General features: G+C 45.9%; 2 protein-coding genes across 2 annotated transcripts; both read right to left on the reverse strand.

Moving 5' to 3' along the window:
• Window positions 1–24,417: 24,417 nt before the first annotated feature.
• LOC139433390 (uncharacterized) lies at window positions 24,418–25,937 on the reverse strand. The gene is made up of 6 exons (XM_071202377.1): window positions 25,919–25,937; window positions 25,743–25,834; window positions 25,367–25,599; window positions 25,196–25,294; window positions 24,818–25,115; window positions 24,418–24,608 (listed from the first exon to the last, which is right to left on the reverse strand). The coding sequence occupies exons 1-6, from the start codon at window positions 25,935–25,937 to the stop codon at window positions 24,603–24,605; spliced, it is 747 nt and encodes a 248-aa protein (XP_071058478.1). The 3' UTR covers window positions 24,418–24,602.
• A 35-nt stretch (window positions 25,938–25,972) lies between these two features.
• On the reverse strand, window positions 25,973–26,944 carry LOC139433392 (uncharacterized). Its single transcript, XM_071202380.1, has 2 exons — window positions 26,325–26,944; window positions 25,973–26,243 (listed from the first exon to the last, which is right to left on the reverse strand). Exons 1-2 carry the CDS (start codon window positions 26,847–26,849, stop codon window positions 25,998–26,000), a joined length of 771 nt encoding a protein of 256 aa, XP_071058481.1. The 5' UTR covers window positions 26,850–26,944; the 3' UTR covers window positions 25,973–25,997.
• Between the last annotated feature and the right edge of the window lie 651 nt (window positions 26,945–27,595).

The raw sequence follows: 27,595 nt of genomic DNA on the forward strand, positions 1-27,595 counted from the left end.
GGGGTGCTAAAAATGCTAAGCCGTATGCACGATGATGAAATTGCAAGTGACGTTTGCCTTCTACGGTTTGCCGAGTCCCTTTACAGCAAACATGGTCATGACCCTTCAAAACATGACTATATCCGTCAAAACATCCGTCAGCTTGGAAGATTCCTACTGACCATGCGCAACACATCTACAATCCTAACCTTAGAGGAAGCTATACAGCCCCCACATCTCCTGAATGTAGTTCAGGCAGTAAAAGTGACAGCTGGATTTGGAGCAAAACAGTTACAAAATGTCAAGCCTTGCATTAAAAATCGGACACTCCCCGTTAAAAGTGAGTGACATTATCCACTGCCATGCTCTCATGGAGACGAGGATCTCGTTAAATCATCGGAAGCATTCAAGAAGCTGTATCAGGCAACGTGGTCAGAGTACATATCACACTGTGCATTGAGCACCATTAGTGATTCACAATACAACAAACCAACCAATCTACCCCTCACTGAGGACATCACCAAACTCCACAAGCATCTTGGTGAACAGGCAACATAGCACTACCATAGCACTGATGGAGCAGGCAACAGTGCAGAACTATTCTAGGCTTACAAGGACACCACTGACAAAGATGGTCCTCTTCAACAGAAGATGTGTTGGGGAGGTTTCGAAGATGAAAATGAAGAATTTCCTGGAACGAGATCTCGGAGAGTCATGAAGAAATCGGGCTGTCAAAATATGAACAGAAGCTTTGCCGCTATTTTGAGCGGGTGGAGCTGAAAGGGAAACGGGGTAGAAAAGTAGCAGTGCTGCTAACACCGGAAATGGTAAATGCACTCAAGCTGCTGATCCAAAAGACAAAGGAATGTGGTGTGCCAGATGTAAAGGAGTACTTGTTTGCTGTACCGAAATGCCTGAGTTACTACAGAGGACACCGAAGACTTAGAAGTTTCGCAGATGAATGTGGTGCGAAGAAGCATGATTATTTACGATCGACTCAGCTGCGCAAAGAAATGGCGACCGCCAACTCTCCTCTCTCCAGCGGGCTTTCTTCCTCTGGAAGCTGGATGTCCTGCAAATCAAAGGTAACTAACAAACACAAATGGGCACCTGCTTATTGGCAAGGGAATGACATCGGGTACTAATTGTAAATGTTAATTCTCAGACAGCAAGGACCTGAAGCTGAAGGCGGCCGTCATTGCCATTGATGGCGAGGCCAAGGGCATCTGGTTAACAGCTTCTCTCCTCTGGCAAATCTACCTGAAGATGATTCCATGCCGCTGCTTGAATGAGAGCAGAGCAGGTTTCTTTGTGTTTTTCTCCAGTAGGAAGACATCAAAGCAAGTGTGATGGAGGAAGTACTTAAAGTAAAATTAGTCGTACCACAGTGCAGAAAGGGAAAAAACATGCATTGATGATGCATCCTCTGTGGCATGTGACAACCCTGTGGTTGTCCACCAGGTGGTGCTGCTGTAACCTGTGTGGTTCTTGTAATCAGCAGTGATGGGACCCACCTGTGGCCTTGATTCCAGTATATAGAGGGCTGCAGAGCAGGCTCTCTCTCAGCTGCCCTGCTCGGTGCAGCAGGACACCGCTCCTCTGGTCTGTTTTATTGTTGGTTGTAACCACTGTGTTGGGTAAATAAATGATTGTTTTGGGCAACTCCTGTGTGGAACTGGTGTCCTTATGTTGCAAGCAGAGCCAGCTCGTAACATAATAATAAAGAAAGACTAATGATATCTTAAACCAAAATAAATCAAATGGAAAATTAACCGACAACAATTTAACATCAATAAAACAAGGATTAAAACAAGGATAAGTTTTACTCAATGTTGTGTAAAGTACCCGTTATGGTTAAGATATATATATATTTTAAATAATACAGCTTCCTGAGACACGAAGAGGAGACACCAACAATTCTTCCACTTGAAATGTGTTTAAACTGTGTCAGAGAGATGTTTAATACTGGCAACTTCTAATTGTTGGAAAAACGAAAACGTTCCCAATAGAGGGGGGGGGGCGTTCGATCCAGTTTCGATTCCGTAACCTTGGCGCACTGCCACTCCAACATCCAATCCCGACTTGAAGTTTAATCACGGGGACTGTAGTCCTAAACGATAGCTGGGGATTATGGGTAGTGTTGTGTCTTCGGCCATCCCAAACTCGATGATGCTCGAAATGTCCCTTATAGGCCTACATCTGTTTCCTGTTATTTTTATTTTGAAATTCAGTTCCTGACGGACGCCAAAAAAGCCAGAGATTATAGAATTAAACAAATAAATAAAAACAAGGATAATTGTGTGTTATTGTTGAGTAAATAACAGTGTTATTTTGAAAAGAATAACAAATTAGAAGGAAAAAAATATTTAAAAAAATACAGGTTTCAGTATCCTGAGGCTCTGAGCCATTTCCTTTCCTCACGGACGGCAACAAAAGTCCGAAATGATACGATTTTAAATAAAGCAATAAACGTGGCTTGATATTGAGTAAGAACATGTTTTTATGAACCACACAGCTTCCGGTCTTCCTATAACACGTAATGCAGCGAGACTGGGTTGAAACATACTACCAATAGAAATACATTGCTTTTAAAATCGTGCTGTGCAACACGAAACAAGGGGGGAAATCGTGTTGGTGAACACGAAATGCCGTGAGACTGGGTTGTGTATGGGAATGGATAATATTTTCTCTTCCATGGTTTTCCATTGGGCATCATATGATGGATTGCACCAGGATACCATGGGCCTCAGCTGTGCTGCCCGGTAATACTCTTTAAGGGAAGGTAGGCCCACCCCCCTTTTCTTTTGCAAATAACATCACTCAAGAATAACAAGTAACATCAATAACAAATTACAACAGTTCAAAATGGAGAAAATCAATACATTCATGGAAATACTGAAATTAAGTGTGTGTGTGTGAGCAGGCTCGGAGTGGCCACGGGGAAATGTATTAAATATATAAATAATCTCCCGTTCATCGCGTCCATTCGCGCCCCACCTATCACATCTCTGCGCCCACTTTGAGAAACGCTGCTCTCGGTTAACTTGTTTTCTACATGTTAACACTAGACCTTCGTATTTCCTACCTAGTGTAGGTGCTTACAGCAGACAGTAGCTCGCAGATTGACAGACACAGCCCACTCAAAAATATATTGTTTTATATAAAATTAATTGATACATATATTAGCAGTACACTTTACGAATATAATAGTTTGTTGTGGACAACTGCACCCATAAATCTCGTCCAACTAATCTTGCTGCTGTCACTCCTCGGCTCTTGGTAGTTCAGGCAATGATCAAACCTGGAAACTCCGGGCTTCCTGGCAGCTGTCAATCAAAGTCCAGTGGCTCCGCCCCAAAGTGTCAAACTTTTCACGCACGCGCAGACAGACTCCCGCGAGCGAGCGGGCTGTCTCTCGCTCGCGGGGGTTTAATCTGCGCGCTCATTTTATGTGCGTGTAAAAGCACATGTTTCGCTCCCATCCCCTCCCTCTAAATATATCAATAACGTAACATCCCCATCTGACCCGTTGCTACGGGCTGCAGTAGATGCAGTGTTGCTGGCGTTTAGTGATGGCTGCTTTAACCATGTGCGTGTAAATGATTATCCACAGATGTGTCTCTGCTGTGGAAGCTCTTTGGAGATGATGCACGCGCAGCGGAGCAGGTCACGCGCACCTGACACCATTTGTTGTTTGTATTTTCGCTCCGTTCTCTTTTTGAATCGAGGGTGCATGACCTTCAACTGGGGGTGCAACGCATGCCTATGCACCACCTTATTAATCTCCCCGCACAATTGTTCTCTGGTGTCGGAATGTCTCGCCATGTTGGTAAATTCTTAAAAAACAAAACACCATTTAATTTCGGGTCAAAATGTGTTGTAACTTGAAACTGCGTTACTTACTGAGCATTGGAACGGGTGGTATATTGCCCTCATTTCATTAGCAATGCGTTACATTACTTTGTTACAGCAACAAGTAATACATTACTGTAACTCAGTTACTTTTGTAACACTGCCTGTTGTACCCTCTCAGGTGGCCCCTACACGTCACTATCTGACACTCTCCCTAAGCCTAACCAGTAATAACAAATGTAATTTAATTTATATGGGATTCCACAGCAACGCTCACTGGAACCGTACTTACCTCTCCTTACCGTGAAACACACGAAAGGATTGAGAGAGAATATTAATACCTGTTGTTACAGAAGGAAAAACAACTAAATGACTTACCGTGAAAACACGAAGTACTGAGAGAGCGACATAGGCCACTCCCACATCTCTATAAAGGGCCGGCTGCCTCTCTCTCCCGCTCATTCCTGTCTGAGGCTGCACAGACACAGCTGGGAGGAAGAAGAACAAGCCACATGTCAATTTGAAATGCACACTGCTGGGACTGATCAACCTATGCAGGCCCACCTTGTTGAGAGTCTAGTGAAGGTTCGAAACATTCGATAATCCAAGGACCATTAATGGGGCGTATCCTGCGAGCTAGTTCAGGCAGTCAACTTGAGCACTTGAGCTGCATTCATACATAACGCCCCTTGCCACTCTACAACCAACCAAACAGAGTCTCCGTAATATGCCGCTCTATTTAACCTGCCAGATATCTCGCTTTGCTTTGCTTGCTGCTGCTATTGCTGTAGCACGTCGCTGCTGCTGGCCTGCCCCACCACCACCCCAGCTTCCACCTGTAGGCTCGGGCGGGGGGGAGTTGGTTATTTAATCATCACTCATCGTGCTATCAGTGGAGTGATGAGGCCCGAGCCTAGACGCCAAACTCAACTTTATGCTGCTTCTAATAAACATGTTGACGGAACACGTGAGTTGTCTGACTGAACTGATGTGTATAAAATAAGGCATGTTGTATTGTATGTACGACTGAAAGTAAGATCGAGTGCTCGGGCCATCCTTGTTCACCACCGAGGCAGGCCAACGCTCACCTTAGGCCCCAAGAAAATTACGTTGAGTGATAGCGATCATAGTAGTGTTTTTACCATCACTCACAGCCGGTCCCCGGCAGTAGGATCCAAGCCTCTTATTCCCTAACGCAGCCGGTGCCCCATGTTCTCATTTCTGGGGTAGGTTGGCTCTCTCCGATGGCTCTCAGGGGTCGCTGCCTGATACTCTCTCGCCCCCAATCGAATGCTAATCCTAACCGCCCCCTTTTCCAGGCCATAACCTAAAATGGACGCCCACGTGCTTACTCCTCTTCACGCCTGAAATAATTAAATGGAGGCCCACTTTAGAGAACACGGGAATTGTAAATAAATACAGAGACAACATAACAATTTGGAATGAACATTTTATTGGGGTCACAAAGGTCAACAACAGGATTAATAAAAAACTATGGATACTCACCTGCTCACCGTGACATACGGAGGCTTCACGAAAGTTACATGGGAAATAAGCCCCTCCCACACCTCTATATAAACAGCGTTAGCAGAGTTGAATCCGATTGTTAGCACTCTTTTCCCGCAGAAACTAGTTTAAATCACCGTTGTCACTATTGTGGGGATCACACGATTGCATCTCCGGTCTCCTGGCAGTGTGAAACAGCCTGTTTGCTGGCAGGGAGAGACGCTGGGGCTGCTGCGTCCGTGTGCTGGGGGTCTTGGAGCGGCCACAGAGGTGCTTTTCGCGCTCTGTCTCCCTGTAGTGTGACATAAGCAGAGTGCTCGTGTCCAATCTTGCTACTAATTGATAACTTTTAATAGCAATGTCTGTTATGTGTTCAGAATGTGCTATTTATTCAGAAGTAGCACATTCTGAATGACCCATTTTAATTGCAAACTGAATTAAAACAGTCCCCCCGACCTTTGAAACTAATCTACCCACGTGTAGCAGGCTATTTTCGGTTATAAATGGTATCTTATCACCACGGATGTGCCTGTATTTTTTTTTTTAGCACCAAATCATAACTCTTTTATTGAAATCCATCTTCACATTTGATGTGATAACATCTCAGTACACGCATTGTAACGGTGAACAATTCCTTCAAAACAATTAAGCTCCATGTCAAAAACAGGATTGGTCAAATTCAGTGCCTTTAACTGGTCACTGTTATGTTCTGTTTCATAACGAATGAACCGCAACTTGAACAAAAGACACGATCAGAACATTGATATCCAAAGCAAGAAGAACGGAACGTGTAAGAACACAATGTGCCTGGATTTAACAAAACAAAGCTTACAGCACCGGGTATTCCCAGGCGGTCTCCCATCCAAGTACTGACCCGGCCCGACCCTGCTTAGCTTCCGAGATCAGGCGTGCTTTTTTTAATCTTATATCAAAACGTAACATTTACATTTTAAAAAACACCATAGTCCACCTTACTGATCCAAACAAACAGAACCCCAAGGCTTCCTACCTAATCACAGAGCAGTTGCTTCTCAGCATTCACTACTTTTTACCTCAACATGCATCTACTTTTCTTTCTATTCACTCATCCATGATCGATCAAACAGAAAACATATACATCACAACATGTCCAGTTCACATGAATGATTCTTCAGTTATAACATTGCACACCACATGTTATATTGCATGGCATCCTCCTTATGCCTGGCTGTCTTGCACAACATGATATTCCAGACTCCCCTCTCTCACTTCAATTAGTGAGCAATCCTCCACCACCATGTACACAAAGAGCATCCCTCTATCCCTCTTTAAACTCCTCTCCATTATGTCCCAGACCTCTAATGTTTTCTTCTCATAATGTGCGTAGTTCCTCCTGACTTTGACTGCATACCTCGCATGACTCAAGACAAGGTTCAGGAGACCCACATTGCATTCATCCATCTTCCCTCTCCAACCAAACATCCACAATTCTTTCCACTCCACTCTCCTCAAACCCCATTCCAGCACCTCTCAATCAGTTCTTTCATCCTGGCAAAACAACACCTCAATTTAATACATTCAAAGAACTCGTGCATAACGTTTTCCACACCTATTTTGCAGACATCACATTCTTTATTGACCTTCTTCTCGAACATGCTCACAATTAGATTGTTAAATATCCTATTGTGTCTCAAAAGGAAGTCAAAGTTCTCGCACTCAACATTATTCCCTTTCACCCTCAAGTTTCCCCAAATACCTTCCACTTCGACATCATTCATTACCCTCCCCCACACCTTTCCCCTGCTGGCCTCCTTGTTATTCCTTTAGCCAGCATCTCATATATTTTCCGGGTCTTGACATTCCCCAACTCACACATGTTATCCCCTTCACCCACATATAGCTTCATCTCATTCTCACTCCCCCTTGCAGTCTCTCTCCATCATCCTTTTCCATTCAGCAGGTATCCCCTCTTTTACTCTCCATAATATTCTCAGCTGTGCCGGAACCCATTAGGAGATCTTTACCCCTCACCTCATCCACCACCACCTGAGCCCTCATGAAACCTGGCACAAACTCATACACCAGATCTTTTAGAGTCCTGACCCCCGCTCTCCACATAGGCAGGTTGAACAAACAAACCCCTCCTCGTTATCTTCGGGTTCAGGAAGATGGGCTGCTTCCACACCTGTTCAGTACTTTCACATTCATACTTTACTTTTGGCAATAAAGAGCCCCACGCACTCACCACCTCCCTCTGGAAGTCGCTCAGCTCCACCATATCTCCTTGTCTTATCCTCATGTAGACCGCTATCTCAACATTTCCCACATCTCTCCAGCGCCTCCCTCATAAAGATCTTCCACACAAAATCTTTCCCCTTGTCCAGGTGTTTGATCATTGTTTTCACTCTTAAGGCCCCCAGCTTCCTTTCGAGATTAATCAATTGTAATCCCCCATCTTTGTATTCATTCTCCATCACCTCTTTAGCAATCCTAACCCCCTTCCCGTTCCAGATGAATTCGCTTATTATTTTGTCAATTCCCTTTATTACCTTTTCAGGCACATCTCTCAGTCATCACTAGTGCTGCGTACCTGGACTCACATTCAGGTTCAGGTCCGGACTTATAAGTCCGGACCTGAACCCATGGCTTGTGTCAAGTTGTGTGAGTAACTAAAGTGAACTTATTGTGAGCTAATTATCAATTGAAAATTAACTCATAATCAACTCAAATTGAAACTCGTCAGGTTTATTGCGCTCCCTTCCAACTTGTGTCTACATTTCTCTACAAAGTACAAATGTAAAAAAAACACTACAAATGACTTATGACAGCAACTACAGTGAACTACTACAAAGTTCAAACATGTATTTCATTTACCAAACAAAGTAACCAAACAGTCCCTGAGCTGACTGAGCCTAAATCCCTAAAACGTTGCTGAAAGGTAGAGTGTAGAGTAGACTATACGCATTACACTGTTACACACCTACTATACAGTATAGGCTACACTGTATGTACAGTCAGAGTACTGTACTGTCTGTGCACCATGTATTTTCTACAACTCTACATGTGACATTATACAGTACATACTACATACATAGCAGGGTTTCCGTTAGCCGGTAATTACCGGTTTTTAGCTGGTAAAATTTATTAAAAACCGGTAAATTCAAAACCTGACGGTCAAAATGTCTGGTAATAATTAGGGAGGCTCCGATCGATCGGCCGCCGGTCATTATCGGCCGATATTCACTCTGAATAGTTTGATCGGTGCTCTCTATAAAGGCCGAGCAGGAGAGCTGGATCTGATCGATATGGACATAAACGCGAGTGAAGTTTAACCGGACGGGAGAGAGAGATCAGATCAGCTGCTGAGTCTGACGGAGACATGCAGCTCTGCATGATCACCTGAAGCCCCGCCCTCTGTTTAGCGAGCTGCAGGAGCTGCAGGAGAAACTAGGCTTGTTTGAGACACATTGCGGCTCGCCTCGAAAGTAGACGAGAGTAGCCGATCGCAGCCGGGGGAGGTCTCAAAAAGCTCGCCTGAAGTCGGACAGCTCGGAGACTTCTTCTTCTTCTCTCGGTTTTTTGGCGGATTGCAAACAACTTTAAGGTGCATACCGCCACCTCCGGAGTCGGCTTGACTCGGTTTGCATTTATAAAGAATGCACAAATGTGTTTAATCGTTAATGTCAGATATGTACTAAGTAAATACATTTGTTCCTGCTCAAGATTAGATTAAACTTTATTGTTATTGCACATATTACAGGTACTGAGAGAACGAAATGCAGTTTAGCTTCTAACCAGGTGCAACAAGCAGTGAAGTGGAAAGTAATGTACACAATCTACAGAATAACATATAGAAGGAATTGAATGATGAATAAACAGTGGGGTATGAATACACTAGACATCAGCCTGAGAGCAGTATGAACAGTGTGTATGAATACATTAGATATCAGCCTGTGAGCAGTATGAACAGTGTGTATGAATACACTAGATATCAGCCTGAGAGCAGTATGAACAGTGTGTATGAATACACTAGATATCAGCCTGAGAGCAGTATGAACAGTGTGTATGAATACACTAGATATCAGCCTGTGAGCAGTATGAACAGTGTGTATGAATACACTAGATATCAGCCTGTGAGCAGTATGAACAGTGTGTATGAATATGCTAAGATATATAAAGTATGAAAACGGTAAGCAGTATAGTATAAAATATATAGATATTAATTTCATGATGATAAACATTGTGGAACAATGATAAATGGGAATGGATGTGGCGACGTAAAACTGACACAAAACAACAACAAACTTTTGCCAGCCAATGGGAGAGCTTCATCAGCAGCACAGGGTAAAACCCACCAATGAGCGCTCAGCTGGAGATACCAGCGAGCCGTTTCCCATCAAGCATTTCGCTTTCGCAGCTCGTGGAGAGCAACTGCGCCAACTCGCCTCGCCTCGCTCTCAAGGCTGCGGGCGTCTTTGTCCCGCGAGATTTCAAAGTCTCATGTGGGCGAGCCTCCAGAGCAAGTCGGACAAAATGACTACCCATCATGCAACGCACTAGCAAGACGTTGATCGCAACTGCGCAGGTCTTGCTTGTCTCAAACAAGCCTAGTGACGTGCTGTCAGGAGAGAGGGGGGAAAAGAGAGGATCCGTTTCTCCCGTGTTATTATTCAAAGTTGATGTAAACTTCTGAATAATGTACGTTATCTACTACAAGTAGTTTGTTTGAATGTAATAATTATGTTGTTTGTTGTTTGTGGAATCATTTATTGAAAAATCTGAATTTTTCGATCTGTTACGATTATAAACTGAAGCAATATAAAAATGAGCCCCATGAACTGAGTTTTAAACTGAAGCATATCTGCTCATAGTCCGGTAATTACCTGCTAACGGAAACTCTGCTACACAACTCTTATTATTATTATTGAAATATGACACACGGTAAGTTTCAAATTTGTCCGGTAAAATAAATTCTGCCCGGACATTTGACCGGCGAGAAAAAATCCTAGCATACTGTTAGAAATTAAAATCAATGTTGATATGGCGTAATTTTGAATTAAATACACTATTTAATTTAAATCAGTTTTATTCTGAAAAAACAGGAAGTTCACTAACTATTAACTTAATACTTTTATTCGGAAAATTCTTCACTTCCGGTTAGCATTAGCATGTGGCGAAATGCTACGTTTTCAAACCGTGAATCGAAGGTGAAATGACATGTGATGTTGTACACTGAGCACACTGGGATTAGCACTCATGTATTGCCGCTGAATAACGTTTATCAGGGAATGTTTAAATAACCACAGACACCAGAATATACATAAGTGCTAGTTTTTTTGCGAGTCCAAGTGCCGGTTCCTGACGTTCCGGTTTTAACCGGACTTGAACCGAAACTTTTTACAAGTCCAGTACCGGTTCAGCTTGCCGGTACGCAGCACTAGTCATCACATATACCAATTTGCTCATTATTAACCCGTTTATTATTATTATTATTGTTTCAATTTCCTCCCCTTCCAAAACCTCAATGTTTTCCTGATCCCCTCATATTGCACATCTCTTCCTACCTTGTCCCTAATTCCCATGTTTATCCCTAACACTCTAAAATATTCTTTGTTTTCCTTCAACCCCATCTCCCCTCCCAGCACCATGTATTCTGACTTCTCTTTATTTACTTTTGCCCCTGACGCCCCTCAATATGTTTTTAATACCTCAAATACCCCTCTAACACTTCCCATGTCCCTCACCATGACCGTTGTGTCATTGGTGTACTGAAATAACAAACTCTTCCCCCCCCCCCCCCGGCACCTCTATCCCTCTGATATCCTCACTCTGCAACAGCATCGCCGACAGCGCGTACAGCATGGTGGAGAGAGGGCATCCTTGCCGGACTGATCTCCCCAGTTTAAATACATTTGTGACTATCCCATTAATTTTCACACAACTCACCGCCCCAGCATACATCCTCCTTATCCACCCTGTCATCCCCTCCCCAAATCCCTCTCTCCCCAGCACCTTAAACAAATACATGTGATTCACCCTATCAAAAGCTTTGTTTAGGTCCAGGCTCACGACCACCCCTCCTATGCCCTTCTTCATGTGATCAATTGTGTCCCTGATACTACACACCGTGTCACTGATCTCTCCCTGGAATACTATAAGCCTGTGTGCCTCCCACTACCGTCCCTATCACCCTCTTAATCCTGTTTGAGAACACCCGTGCTATTATTTTATAATCAGTGTTGAGCATCGTCAGTGGTCTGTAATTTTCCAGCCTATCCCTACTTCCCTTCTTAAATAGTATACTATACCCCATGCTCCCCTTGCAGTATAAAATGTCTATTCTGCTCTGCTCCAGCACCCCTCCACCACCTGTTTCCTAGAAAACACCCGTTTGTTCCTATTTCTTTCTCTCCATACGTCATGCATCCCATTTGTCCCCATCACTTTTTTCAACATTTCTCGAGAGGAGGCTCTTTTAAAAACCATCCCCCCAGCCACATCAATAGTCCCACACCACACATTGAAGTCCCCCAGGACTTAGGAGGCGGGTCAGGCACCTCATCAGGGATTTCCGGCTCTGGGGGGGGAGGGGGGTGCATAGGTGTGGCAAATTCATCATCCTCATATTCTTCCCCTCTTCCTCTCTTCCTCTCTCTCTTTCACAGTTTCGTGCCAAGTGCCCTACCCCATTGCATCTGACCAGGCCTGAGGCAATGCCTGCAGACCTGGGTCTGCCCATCATGTTTCACCGCAAAGAACTCAAAGCCCCCTACTACTTCGAACTTAGTCGAGTATGGGAGTGAGCGCACCTCCTCACCAAAACCACCCTCAGGTGACGAGTTCCATCGGCCACTTTTGTCCCCGGAATAGTTCTCCTCACTATCCGTGACCCCGGCTCCACCCCCCATTCACCCAGTTCCATCAGAATCACTCCATCATCCATATACACGGGCACATTCATGAACGACACCGTGACTTCGTTTTTCCTCAGCACCTGTGCAGACACTATAACCCCTTTCACGCTTAACCCCTCGAACAGTCTCTCCTTCCCCTCCAAGTCTTCATCGTCACCTCATGTTCCCTCTCTCCTTTCGTCCTGCACCCCATCACTCTGCCACACAGCTCCTGCATACCCACCACCACATCCATCAGTCAGCTTGACACTTCCACCCTCCACAAAGACTTTCAGTGTATAGTCTACCCGAAACACATCCCCCCCTTCCTCCTCACCACCTTTTCCTTTCCAAGTCCTTCTTTTTCTTTCCCCTCTTTCTTTCCCGATTTGCCATCTGTTGTCCCTTCAGCTTTCCCACCTCCACGGCCCTTTCCATGGTTTTTCACCACCTTTATGTTGCCTCTTTCCAGAGGGCCCTTCCCCCCGCACTCTGCTCGGCCTCCTCCCTACCTTCCTTTGTTGTACTTTCAAAATGTCCTTTCAGTACGAATGATGTCCCTCCCACCACAGCATCCCTTCCCCTCTTTTCCCTTGTCCATTTTGGAGTATCCAGCTGCTGAAGTAGCGGGCTCTGACTTAGTCTCTCCCGTGATTCCCTTCCCATCAAACTCCTTCCCATCAAGCACTGTCGTCTTGGTATTCACCTCCACTCGCTCCTCCGCTTTCTCCCTTCTTTGCAGCCTTCTTTTTGTTCCCTCTTTGTTTTCCTCCGTATCCTGCTTCCTGTTTAGCATCCATTAGCATGTCCTCCTCGATTTCCTCAGTCTGCATCTCCTCTATTCCCGCCATGGGATCACGGGTGATAAGGCCTCCCCAGACAGCAGTGCTGTTTGGGGAGATAAATGTCCAAAAAACACGCTTTCAAATAGTTCCAATAAATGGTCTTTCCTCCAAACATTTGCTGAGCTCTTCCTTGTACAGCCACACAATTCGCCCCTAGTGTTCTTTTTTTTTTTTATCTTTTTTTTTATCAAAAAGCACAGGTTTATACATTTTTCATACAATATTTACAAAAACACACATTAATTCCTTTAACATCTAACATTCCCTATATCTTCTTCTTCTTAATCGTGGTCAAAATTGAACCTCAATTTGCCCTTCCTCTATTACCATCAATTTACATCCACTTATAAATTCATCATTAAACACATCAATCCCCTTATTACCCCAACAACATTCTCATATCCCTCATTATATTCCTCTTCATAATGCCCCACACACCAACAGTTTTCCCCTCATAGTGTGCAACATCTCCTCCATTTCACCGCATACCTCCCATGGCTTAAACACAAATTGAACACACACAACATTACACCCATCCCTTTTGCCCTTCCACCCAAATAACCACAATTCCTTCCAATCCATACATTTCAACATCCCTTCTTCCCAACAACCTGCATATCAACTCCTTCATTTTCCCAAAAACACTTTCAATTCCCCACACTCAAAAACTCATGCATGCAATTCTCCACTTCCACTTTACACACATCGCATTCTCTCTTCACCTCGTTATCAAACATACTTATAATTAAATTATTAAAAACCCTGTTGTGCCTCAAAATAAAATCAAAATGCTCACATTCCACACTATTCCCTCTCACTCTCAGATTCATCCATATTTTCTTCACATCCACCCACCACCTTCTCCCACACTTCCTCAGAAGCAGGCCTCCTGACCTCCCCTTCCCCAGGACACCATAAATCATTTTTCTGTTCATATCTTGTAACAACCCTTCACCCACATACAACACCACATTATTATCCCCTTTCACCACAATATTGCTTTCAATCAGCCTTCTCCATTCCCCCGGCATCCCCTCTTTAATGCTGTCTAACAAGCTTTCAGCCGTCCACTTCCCCATCAACAAATCCCTTCCCCGTGCTTCATCTATTATCACCTGTGCCCTCATGAACCCCGGTACATACTCATACACTAAATCCCTGATCACCCCTGAACCCCCGCTCTCCACATTGGGAGATTAAAGATCATCTCCCCCTCTTTTTTAATCATCCTGTTTTGGAAGATTGGTTGTTTCCACACTTGACCCCTATTCACGCATTCATACCTCACATTCACCATAAAATCTCCCCATGCACTCAATACCTCCCCTTGAAATTCGCTCATCCCACTCATCCACCCCTTCTTAAAACACATACATATCCCACTATCCCCACAACCCTCCACCTTTATTTATTTACTTTTGAGAAACAACCTTCCATATGTGCTTCTTCCTTCACATCCAAATATTTTAACATTGTTTTCACCCTCATTGCTTTGATCTTCCTTTCTATATTAACTAAATTAAGCCCCCCATCTTTATACCCATTCTCCAAAACCTCCCTCGCTATCCTAACTCCCCTCCCACAAAAAAACACTCACCAATCTATTTACTTCCCTAACTACTCTCTCCGGCACCTCCATCACATTAAATACATACATCAACTTGCTCATTACTAATCCGTTCACCACCACCACCTTACCCCTCAACTTTAAACCCCTCAACCTCCAGAAATCTAGAGTCCTCTTTACACTCCCTATCATCACCTCATACTGCTCATCCCTCCCTTCCCTATCCTTTATTCCCACATTAATCCCCAATATCCTAAAGTAATCTTTCTTTTCCCTTAACCCTATCTCACCTCCCCCTACATTCCCTTCACCCAACACCATATACTCTGATTTATCCATGTTAATGTTTGCCCCTGACGCCCTTCCATACACCCCCACACTCTCTAACACCCCTTTTACACTTCCCATATCCCTCACCGTGATTGTAGTGTCATCCGCATACTGGTACAGCAAGCTTACCTCACCCCCCGGTACTGACACCCCTCTCACCTCTTTGTTTAGATTCAGTAAACCCGCCGACAGCGCGTACAGCATTGCCGAGAGAGGGCACCCCTGCCGGACAGATCTCCCTAACCTAAACACATTTGTTAACACCCCACCTCACCGTCACCTTCACACACAACTCATCGCCTTTCTATATATTCTCCTTATCCACCCAATAAATCCCTTTCCAAATCCCGCCTTCTCCATCACCCTAAATAAATACTTGTGGTTCACCCTGTCAAATGCTTTGTTTAAGTCAATGCTCACCACACACTCCCCCTTTCCCCTCTTTCATATAATTAATCGTTTCCCTTATACTCCCTATCGTGTCGCTAATCTGCCTCCCCGGTATACTGTAAGCCTGTGTGCTCCCCACCACTACCCCAATTACCCTTTTCAACCTATTTGACAACACCCGTGCTAAAATCTTATAATCGCCGTTGAGCATGCTCAACGGCCTATAGTTCTTCAGATCCTCCCTTCTCCCCTTTTGTGCAGAATTGTTATCACCCCTGTTGATAATCCGTCCGGCAGTTCGTCCCTCTCTCCGCAAAGCTGAAACAGCTTCGTCAGAATCGGCACCAGCTCCCCCCTAAACTCCATGTAAAATTCCGCTATCAACCCATCCAGTCCTGGGCTTTTGTTCTTTCCCATCCCCATTATAGCTGCCTCCACCTCCTCCTTCCTTATTTCCCCCTCACATAACTCCCTTCCTTCCTCACTCAAAACCCCCCTCATACTCCCTATTGCCTCCTCTAAACTCCCCTCGTCTCCCACTTCCTCCTCAAACAATTCCCTATAATACTCCTCTACTCTTCTCGCTATCCCTACTATATCCGTTATCACCTCCCCCCCCCTTACCCTCCACCTGTTTTATTTCACTATTCCCCTGCTTTCTTTTCTCCATCCCCAAAGAAAACCTTGTACATTCTCCCCTTCAACCAAATACCTAGCCCTACTCCTAACTATTGCCCCATTACACCCTCCCTTTCTATTATCCCTAACTCTCCCTTATTCTATTATACTCCCCCTATATCCCTACCTACCTCATCCTCTCCCCTTTCTATCTCCTCCTCCAGTTCCTCCTAACCTCCTCTCTCTGTCTCTACCCTTTTTCCCTCTCTCGCGACAATACTTTATACTCCCTTTATAACCCTTTTAACTTCTCCCCCACCACAACCTCCCTCCCCCACATCCATACTCCCTTATTTAATATACACTCTTTCACCATCTCTTTATATCCCTCATCTTTCAACACTCCCGCATTCAGACACCATGCACCTCCCCCTCCCCCGCTCCTCCCTCCTCCCAAACAAAACCTTAAAATCACGTGATCGCTCCACCCCGTCATCCCAAACTTAAAGTCACTTATCTTTTCCCCCACACTCCCCTTGCACAACACCAGATCGATCCTGCTTTGTTTCAGCACCCCCCCCACCACCTGCTTCCTCGTGTACACATCCTTTTATCCATTCCTTCCCTCCACCATCTTTCAACATCCCTTTCCCCTCACCCCCCGTGAAGCATCACTTTTAAACACCATCCCACCCGCCACATCAATCATCCTTCCCACACCACACATTAAAATCACCCCCCACCATACTATCCCCCCCACACTTCTCCCTCCCTCTCAAATTTTCCTCTCCTTCTCCTCATTCGGGCATGCACATTATTACTCTGTACCTTCTCCACTTCCCCCCTTAACCCAAACTCTACCCTCAACACCTCCCCTCCCACATCATTCCCCATTTCGTCCCTTTCCCCTTTTCTTATCAATATGCAACCCCTCCAGCATTCTCCCTCCCATTATTTACAAACACATCACCCACCCAACCCTTCACCACATCCTCCACACATTTAGTATCCCAGTGAGTTTCTTGCAGACATATTATCTCGGCATCACACATCATTAACCCCTTATCCCTTCTATCTTTCGTTTTGAGCACTCGCCCATTAAAAGAAACTATCCACACCATCTTGTCAGTCCAATGTGCATAAAGTATATTTTTTTAAACATTTTTTAGATCATCACCTTTTCTCCTATTTTCACTTTGTCCTTCTCCCTCTTCTTCCAGTCATCTGCCATCCAGGAGACCCCCCCCGCTTCCACCGGAATCTCCCCTCCTTTCCACCGTCCCAGGAGACCCCTTCCTACTTTCAGACCTCGACCTCTGCGTCGCCGTCCCTGGAGGCTCAGTCTCTTTTCCCTCTTCCTTCCCGCCCCTGGAGCTCGCTCTCGTTGTCACTCCCCTGACTCGGATCCGCTGCGGCTCCTGTCCCTGCTTTCCCTCCTTCCTCCGACCAGGCCTTTCTTCCTCCTTCCTTTTTCCGCCGTCCCCCCATCTCCTTCTCCTTTCTCCCCAACTATGACCTCCACGATCTCTTCCGCCTCCAAGATCACCTCCGTCACCTCCACTCCAGGCTGTTGTTCCCCGTCCTCCATCTCATCCCCTTCAGCCACATCCTCGGTTCTTCCCTCTTTTGTAGTCTCCTCCACCTCCATGTCGTCTTCGCTTTTATCTTCCATCCCCCCCCTCCAATCTCCTCTCCTTCTCCTCCCCCCCCCTCCTCCCCCCCCCCCTCATTCCCCTCCATACCTCTCCCTCCTCCTCCATTTTCCCCGTCACGTTGTCTTTTCTTTCCCACATCCCTCTGTTCCTCCTCGCTCATTCCCACTCCTCCCCTCCCTCCTTCTCCCTTCTCCTCTTCCCCTTCCCCCCCCTCTTTCCTTTGTTGTTCCCGTCCTCCAGTCCACCCTCCTCCCCACTGCCTCCCCTGCCCACATTCTCTGGCAAAATGCCCCTTCTCATCACACCTCTTACATACAATCTCAGGGCACTCCCCGAAAATGTGCCCCGACCTCAAACAATTCCTGCACACCGCCACCTGCCTATCGTGTATCACCCTTATATACTCCGCACCCCCCTCCACCTTAAACTGTGCAGAATATGGCAATGAAGTGACCCTGTCATTAAATGCCACCTTCATAAACCGTGTCCCATCCGCCACCCTCATCCCCTCCCTTGTGTTTCTCATAAACCTCCTTTTTATTGGAGAGGCCGCCTTCACCCCCCAGTCACTCAGCTTCTGTAGTATCTGGTAGTCGCTTATGTACATTGGCATATACAAAAACGACACCATCACCTCATTCACCGTCAACCCCTCCGCCTTTAACACCACCCCTTTTGCCCTCACCCCCCTCCAGCAATCTAACCCTCCCTTCCTCCCACCTCATCGTCACCTCATACCTTTCCCCCTTCAACCTACACCCCAACACCTCCCCACACACCACCTGAATTTCATAGAGCATGTCCAGCATGGATATTTTATCCAACCCCCCCTCCACAGTGACCGCCAATGTCTTGTCCGCCCGGTACTCTCGGTCTTCTTCCCTTCCTCCTCTCTCCTTGAGCTTTGACCTCCTTCTTTCCCCTGGCTTCCCCTCTGCTCCGATCCATCTTTCCCTCCTGCTTTCCCCTCTGCACTTTTGGGAGTCTTCTCCATACTATGATCTCCCTCAGTTACCTCCACCTCTTCAAATGTCTCTGCTTCCCCCCCCACTTTCTTCTGTGCACCAACGCCACCTGAAGTGCTGGCGCCCTCCATGCCTGCTTTCCGGCTGTCGGGAGTCTTCTCCACACTTCCTTCTCCCTCAGTCACTTCCACCTCCACCTCTTTTAGTGCCTCTGCCCCATCCTTTCCTTCCATTTCTTTATCTTCTTCTTCTTCTCTTTTCTTCTCCGCCGTTCTTCTTCGCCGCCGTTCTTTTGTCTTCCACTACTTGTTTGTATCCCCACCTCCTTTCCCAATCTTAGACTGTGGACGTTACTGTTTCTCCTTCCTTTAACATCGTCATTCTCCCCCCACTTTCCTTTACTTTTTCCTCCTTTTACTCCGTCTTTATCTGCTGTTTCTGCCTTTCTAGCTCCAGCTGCTGCAGCAAACGCTTCCCCTCCCCCTCCTCCATGCATTGTATGACTCACATTTGGCTCTCCCGTTTTCCCTCCCATTCTTTTCATTTTCCACCGCTTCAAGTTGTCCCCCCAGACAGCAGTAGTGTTTATGGGGGTTTTCGCCGAATAATCCACTGGAAAAAGCTCCTTAATCCGTCACTTTAGACAACTTTTCTCCTCAGCCAAACAATTCGTTTTTTTCGCTCTTCCTCCTTAGCTCCTCACAGCACTCCAAGTGGCTCAGAGTGGTATGGCCGTAAGCAAAGAGTTTGGAGGGATAATGGCTTCTTATAGCTGAGAGGGGCTGGAGGTCTCAGGGCCGAGGTTGGGTGCTGAAAGGTGGACTGCCAAACCTCCATGTCGATACCCAGCAGCTGTGGGTTCTGCAGGGGTCCCCAGGCCTGCCTGTGAGCCTGTCTCCCCCTCTCCAGCACCTGCGAGCTCTCCGGGTCCTGGAGAGGCATTTGCAGGCTTCTCTCCTTTCCCCCATACAAAAATGACTTTTAAATGGATACTTTTGGATGTAAATGGTTCACTGTGTCATGGCTATGGGTCTCTGAAACAACCAGGCTTTTAGCACACTGTTAGCAGAGTTTAATCCGATTTTTAGCACTCTTTTCCCCGCAGAAACTAGTTTAAATCACCGTTAAACACTTATTTGCAATGTCTATTTAATGGACACCACTCTATGTATTAATGTACGTGATATGGACATATTATTCTGTACACGCCACGGACAATGATGTCCCCTGGTGCAACACTTTAACATGTTATATCTCTGTGGGGAAAGCTCGTCCGTCTCCGGTTCTTTGTCCACGTGGAAGGCCCCTGCACTGGCTATCCATGCAGCTTCCAGCTTATTTTTATTTAGCTCTGGGGCCGAACTGCATGTCTGTACACTTAGCGTACCGCAACCGGCAGTTAATGTCCACAAAGTGTACACACATGTCCCTCAGGGATGTAAGGGTTGGTGTCACAGGGAGAGGGAGGCTGGGTTGCGGGATGGCATCTGGCTTTCCAACAGCCCCGTCTCGCTCCAGCATTAAAGCCACCCGATCCAATCGGTCACTGTAAAGCAAAGCAAAGCCAATGGACTGAGTTTGAGGGACATTGTGTGAAACTGTACACAATAAAACAATAACTCATTGGATGAACTCAATTGTGGGCAGGATTTCCATCCAATAAATAATCGTAGCCCCAACTGAAACTAAGAACATCCATTTAATAAAATGTCATTGAGTTAGTCCAACTCATTTTTATCAAATAAAGCTGAAATTAAATGATCATGTTACGTAAATTAAATGAATTTACATTTGTCCAACTCAAACTAATATAATGAATTGGTAAATAAATAACGTAAAATATAATTATGTTTCACTTTATCCCCCACTCAGACACTCATGACACAAAACCTGGTTGAGATATTTTTATTGAAAATTCTCAGATAACAATTACAGCTTGAGGTGGATAGCCAGTGCTCACTTTACTCGTCTGTTTGCATTTCTTTTCTCATAAAACACATCAAACAGACTGAGCAGGAGATACAAATAATAATAATGCCAATCATGGATGAGGAAGGTGACAGTAATCCTCAATTCAACATCAATATGTATATACACATCTCAATATTAACTTTACTTGAATACACAGAGCAAGATGTACAAACATTTGTTTAAAAGAACAATTTTAAAGTGGTGCAAATAGCACTCCCGTAACAGTGCCGGAACTGGTGACAAATGAACCCCCAGCTATTCTAGATCTCCCAAACAACAAAGACTCTATAAAAGGTGGAGGATTTTTTTGGTTATTTTATATATATATAAATTAGGGCTGTCAAGTTAACGCAAAAAAAAAAAATGCCACTAATTATTTTAACGCGATTAACGCATGTGCATCTTTTGTCCTCGGCCGCCCCGTAGTTTCAGAGCGCATCGACTTTAAAATACCATCGATACGACCTGCTCCATCGAAATCAGTCGCATTGACCCGAAGACACATTTAGAGTATTCCTAGCTTCCTAATGATATCAGGATTGTTGTTGTTCTCCAAATATTAAGCAAAATATGTCACATTATATAATGACTTTCACCGAGTCCTCATTTTGAGAAAAAGGCCTTCAAAGTTTCCTCTCCTCTGGAATCCATCGATCTGATTGGTTATCAGCAATTGATCAAAATACTACGGAGGGAAGATATTTTCGTTTGGATTACTGGTCTGGGGGAAGCTTGTGAGTGTGTGTGTATGAGAGTGTGTGTATTGTGTTTGTTTCCCGGGGAAAACCCTCACGAGAAACACCGACTGTTGTTGTGCCTGCTGTGACGTCAAGTTACTCCGTTCTCCGCTTGTAATTATGCCGAAGCTTCAAAGCTGTATTTCATCTGGATTTGCAGAAACAAGTTTAATATTCTGAAAGCCAAGACTTTGTTTATTTTAAATCAGATGAAAACAAACTGTAACGGACCCTGCCGTGTTATCTATGATTACTATACGCGGACATTCATAATTTCAGCCGGGGGGGCGGCGCTGCGGAACAGCAGATTGCCTGTCATCTTCCCTTTACGAGCTTAAAGAATGTATTTATCGTGAGTTTGGAAATAAAAGTTTCATATTCTGAAAGCCAAGACTTTGTTTGTTTAAAATCAAACAAAACACACGAACCCTGAAAAAATAGTTTTTTTGCGGTGCTACATGGATTCTCACCGACTCACCGTGACATACGGAGGCTTCACGAAAGTTACATGGGAAATAAGCCCCTCCCACACCTCTATATAAACAGCGTGTGGAAGCCCTCTCCGGCTCACTCTGTCCTGATGCAGCGCAGCCAACGCATCTCTCGTGCTCACGCGTAGAGCTGCAGATCCTCCTGAATGCTGAACACCACACGCACAGCTACATGTTCCTATAATACACACTGCTTGGATTTGATCACCTTGCAGGGCTATCCTGGGGGAGATTGTTTAGTTATAATAAGCTGAAACAATCAGACTCCTGGGATTACGACTGAAGATGTGTATTAGAATTGTTAATGTGAGTGATAGTAAAAACACTACTATGATAGCTATCACTCAACGTCATTTCATTTTCTTGGGGTCTAAGGTGGGAGTTGGATCTGCCTCGGTGGAGAGCAAGGATGGCCAGTGCATTCAGTCCTGTAGCCGTCTTGGCAGCAGGATTCAAACCCTTTCCTCCCTGACTCAGCGAGTGCCCCATGTTCTCATTTCTGTGGCAGGTTCGCTCTCTCTGGTGGCCCCTGATAATTCACTGCCTGATACTCTCTCCCCCTCATTATAATTAGAATCCTAACCGTCAAAGCCTTTCCAGCTCGTAATCTAAAATGGACGCCCACGTGCTTACTCCTCCTCGTGCCTTAAAACTAAAATGGCGGCCCACTTGAAATTAATTAAGAGAACACGTGAATTGTAAATAAATAAGGACAACATAACAATTTGGAATGAACATTTTATTGGGGTCACAAAGGTCCAACGTAGGATTAAGAAAATACATGGCAACTTACCTGCTTACGGGAACATGCGGGAGCTTCACAAACTCAGACAAATAAGCGCCGGTGTTTTGTTTTCATAAGAAAGGCCACCTAATTGTGACGTCTGTAGTCAACACACTAAAAGACTACAATTCCCACGGCGCCAAAGGTTGCTTTTGGCGCAGCTCTTTGACCTCCTTGCCCAGTGCTGGGCATGGCACCTGCCAAAAGAATATAGCCTACAGTTTGAAGTCATAACCGACTGCTTCTTCTCACACACATGACATATATGGGGAACTTTGTTATAATGGCTAACGTTAGCTTACCTTTCACGATTTGAGTAGCCTTTGTTCTCCCACATGAGTACTGCTTGGCGATCTCCGAGTCTGGGAACATGTCTTTCAGCGATTTGTTAATGTCATCTGTGTTTGGTTTCCATGGTAACGCGTCGTACCGCCTATGCCGTTCGCCTGTCTTAACTGAGAGAATGAGCTCGAGAAAAAAAGTGTATGTAAATTCCCACCCTCGTGGAAAGAAGAATTTCCATTTCTCACAGAGTTTTAGGCGAAAGCTTTTTGTAAATACTGTAAAGTCGATTTCAGTATCGCGCATGGTGGTCGCACAGACGTGAAGCACCACGAAGATGCTGAAACACAAAGTCTGCGAAACAGCACCAGGGTCAAAAAAGCATCGCCAGCCTGCTAGGAAAAGGTAGACCTGATCCAGTCGTGGTGCTGAAGTAAAAATGTCTATGTTGGTGGCCAAACAGAACATCCCTTTCACCTTCACGGATAAGACCCCTTCGGATTCTTCTGGGTTGAGAAAGTCTCATTTGGGGGACCGGAGCCTGTCATCCAATCAGATCAGAGCCCCTTAGATCAATTCAAGCCAGTGTACCATTACCACCCAGATCCCCCCCACCCCAAATACTCTGACTCCCCCTGCTGGCTGCATGCTTGATATGACAGGTAAGAGATGTTATGAACTTGTTGTCAAAAGCAAGGACATCTCAGTCATTGAGCACCTCTCCTCTCCTCCAAGGAAATTAGGACTAATTACTCCTGCAGCGGTCAGACTTTACGACCAGCAGTGCCCCTAGTAGACCCCCCTACACACACACCACAACTCAGACTATATCACCCCTTGCTGCTAAATACAAACCAACTTTGTGCAATATATATATATGCCATTAATAACTGTAATGTATACCTGGCTGCTAAACCCTTGTTACTGTTACAAGGTATGTATCTTGTATCTTGTAAATTGTGTAAGTTGCTGCTGTTAAATACCGTCAAACTATGTGCAATACGTGCTTTATGTGCAATATATACTTTGTATACATATGCCATCTTTAATAACTGTAATATATACCGGGCTGCTAAACCCTAAGAACTGCTACAGGATTTGATTTGATCTGTATTTTTGAAAATTATGTAACTTTTTTTAGCATATTGTTTATTATATTATAACTTAGTACTTTTTTAACGCGTGTAAGATATGCAACACTAAGCTGTCTGTGGCTCGTTCCCCCTCTGTGGGACTAAAGGTATTCTGATTCATTCATGTATTATGTGTATTTCCAATGCAGTGCTTTTATATGTATTGTTCAAACTATTTAAAATAAAGTTTTCTAAAAGGCAAAAGGACATCTCCGTCAATGTCAAAAGCAAGGAATAAGCAGTCAGAGATATTCAAGTTTAAAAATACCTTTATATTTATTTATTTACAAGTTTTACAAATCAAAATTAGGAAGACTTTTTGTTCAGGGTTGCGGCCTTCTTCTTCTTCCCGTTGACGCTCTGTCGGTCCCTCAGCATTTCCTTCTCCGTTCTCCCTCCCCTCAACTCGGTGAGCCACTGCGCGGCTCTGGGGTCAGAAACCTGGCAGACGCTCTGCCCGTCGCCCGGGTCGTTCTCTGGCTGCATCGCGTGCAGGTGCGCTCACGCCTGGAGGGAACACACCGGCTGCAGCAGAGGCCACCTCTCTCTGCAACCTCCACCCGGTGGTCTTCGGGACGTTGACCTTCAGCCACTGATCCAGGGTCAGTCCTGAAGTGGCAGAAGGTCAAGCCTTGGAGGGAGAGGTGCTCATCACTGAGATGTCCTTTGAGCAGCCAGGACACACACACACACACACACACACACACACACCACACACACACACACACCACACACACAACCACACACACACACAGCCTTATACACTGTTTCATTGTGTTGTTAGTCTTGTATGTGTTCAACAGAGACAGATGTTAAAGGTGATTACATTAGATGTCTCACCTTCTTGGTGGAGTCCATTTTGAGGATGGAGCCAAAGGTTGAGGTCGCCTTCGCCTTCAGCTCCTCTATCCTCGTGAAGGACTCCAGGACGTAGGTGGAGAGAAGCCAGCCGCTGCTGGGGACAGGCACCATCTGTGGTGGAGGCTGAGGAGGAGGCATCTGCACACCTGCAACCTCAACCCTCCGGCAGGTGTGCAGGTAGGGGATGCTCCTCCTCATCCACTCTGCCGTGTGCTGCTCCACCAGGAAGGAGCGCAGCCCCTTCATCTGGGCCAGAACCTTCCGGTCACACGAGAGCCTGCAGCACCAACACAGACCATGCAGAGGTGAACACCAGACCATCTCAAAGCCCACTGTGTGCTGCAGCGTGATGCTTACCTGTAGGTCAGCACAGCAGGTGGTCTAGGTCCAGCTGCTTCCTGACGCTCGCAGACCAGCTGGGACACAAAGGGTTGTTGGTGCATCTGCTCCTGATAGCTATCATCATAAATAATGTCTATTCGACCAAAGCATCAAGCACACAGAGTGTTCTGGTAAATGTATCAGTACCTGCACTCCAGGTACTCCGTCCCCATGTAGTACCACCCGTCCAGGTCCAGAACTCTGCGCACGGTCTTGTACAGACCGCCATCTGTCATCTTGTGTGCGCAGCTTGGACACTTCAGGTGGTACTTCCACCTCTTGTAAGGAGCCCAGAGGAAGTAGGGCCGCTGGGAGTACTTCGGCGGGGCCGGGGGAGGTGCCACAGCTGGAGCTCCGGGGACAGGACGGGCCTCCCTGCCCTGTCAGCCACAAACAGAGCCCTGCTGACCCACTCGTGCTGCTCTGCAGGGAGGCTGCTCCTCCAGGCTGCAACACACACAGGTCACTGACTGCAGCTTCACACTACACACTGGGACCAGATGTTTACAGCATTATTACAGACCTGAGGGGGAGGAGCGACTAGTCGCAGAGAAGGTGGTGCCTGAGATCCAAGAACTCCCTGCTGCTGAGGAGGAGGAGGAGGAGGAGGAGGAGCTGTGCACAGCAGAAAAACACACCTGACACACCAAATAGATGTTATTATACAAAGCTTCATAATGACACAAAGCACAGACTGACCTAAAGCAGCCTCCACCATCAGGTGGTCGTCCTCGTCTTCTGAGGAAGCTGCAGACACAATTTAATAAATGTTCACTCATCACACATCACCTGACTGACACAGTAACACTCCACTGACATGATGCATACACAGGACCGCTGGCTTCCTCCGCTGTTTGGGGGAGATGTGGTGGAGGGGGAGACAGCTGGGGAGGTGGCGGCTGCTGATGCAGCTGAGGAGGCGACAGGCTGCTTCTCCTTGTCCCTTCTGTCGATGTACTCCTTCAGCTGCGCCAGTTGGGACCCGGGCCTCCTCACAGACTGCTTCCTGAGCCACTTCCTGTACCTGACATTGAGAGGCAACAGTTAGATTAATATCACATCAAGTGTTTCTACAGCGAGTGATGAAAGTCCCACATGGCCTTACGTGCTTGGCTCCTTCTCCACACTCTCGTACATCTCCCTGTACGTCATGGCCGTGAAGGCCCCAGAGCCCACCAGCTGGTCGTGCTCTGCAGCCGTGCCCGGTGCTCTCTTCCTCCTCACTGCTGCCATCACGGCGTTGAAGAGCCCGGCGTAGTCCAGCAGAGCGTCCTTGTTCCACATGAGGGGGGTGCAGCTGACATCCCCCCCTCACGCTCTCCCTGATGCCCTGCCAGAATGGTTGCCGTGTAGCCCAGGTCCTGTGACAGCAGCCACTGGAGGGTCTGACCCCGGTACTGACCGAACTGGAGCTCTGTCTGGCTGAGGAGCTGCCAGCGGTCCGCCGGGTTCCCCCCAGCAGTGAGACCCTCGATGCGGCTTGTGCCTCAGCCAGCTCCCTGGTGTTGGAGGTGAGGCGCGGGGCTGCCCTCTTGCTGTTGGCTTTGGAGACTCTGACAGCTTCTTTGCTGGCCTTCAGCTGCAGGTCTGAAGTCCCAGCCTGGAAGGTGAAGGACGGTTTGTGATCCATTCTTCTGAAATCACATAAAAAACAGTTCAATCAAATCAAGTTTTATTTATATAGCACATTTTTAAAACGATTTTTGGTCGAGCCAAAGTGCTGTACATGCAATAAAAACACATCATTACAATCGGGACAACAGCTTGTCTGCTAACCGTTCAGAAACGTCCTGCTGCAACCGAGATGTTTGCACCTCCACCAAAACCTCCGCTGCTTCAGGGTCTCTGGATCAAATTGATAATATGCTTGAACACATGCATTGCTCTGAGATGACATGTTTATTCAACACTCGTAATCACAGCAAGCATGGTAACGTGACTCTCGCCGGCTCATGCCTGCTCTTCTGCAGGGGGGCGTGGTCAGCTACAGGGGGCGTGGTCAGCTGCAGGGGGCGTGGGCAGCTGCAGGGGGGCGTGGTCAGCTGCAGCTCAGAATGTTCAAAGACGGGCTTGGAATAGAGCGAAAATGAGCGAAACGAGGCATGTCTAAAAAATGATCTGTTTGGTATTTTGAAAAATAAAATGTATAAATATACCTTATATAGGTATGGTCATACACTATATCATTTAAATATAGCATGATAGGTCTCCTTTAAGGTACACAAATTAACCATCAACTAGTTGTTAACTAACATATTAGCAGCATATTGGCTCCTTATAAAAACGTATTCATGCCTTGTTCTACATGACAGTATTCTACAAGTAATAAGCCGTTAGTTGAGAGTTTTTCCTCAATAACCCTCTAATTAGTGCTGA

Source organism: Pseudochaenichthys georgianus, unplaced genomic scaffold, assembly GCF_902827115.2.
Source record: "Pseudochaenichthys georgianus unplaced genomic scaffold, fPseGeo1.2 scaffold_363_arrow_ctg1, whole genome shotgun sequence".
NCBI lineage: Eukaryota > Metazoa > Chordata > Actinopteri > Perciformes > Channichthyidae > Pseudochaenichthys > Pseudochaenichthys georgianus.

Coding starts and splice junctions, on each gene's coding strand:
- LOC139433390 (XM_071202377.1), bottom strand. Junction 25,295..25,366: donor ACGGAGTACCTGGAGTGCAG/GTACTGATACAT, acceptor TTATGATGATAG/CTATCAGGAGCAGATGCACC. Junction 25,116..25,195: donor CCTGCTGTGCTGACCTACAG/GTAAGCATCACG, acceptor TTGGTGCTGCAG/GCTCTCGTGTGACCGGAAGG.
- LOC139433392 (XM_071202380.1), bottom strand. CDS start 26,849: ATGGATCACAAACCGTCCTTCACCTTCCAGGCTGGGACTTCAGACCTG. Junction 26,244..26,324: donor GTGGAGAAGGAGCCAAGCAC/GTAAGGCCATGT, acceptor TCTCAATGTCAG/GTACAGGAAGTGGCTCAGGA.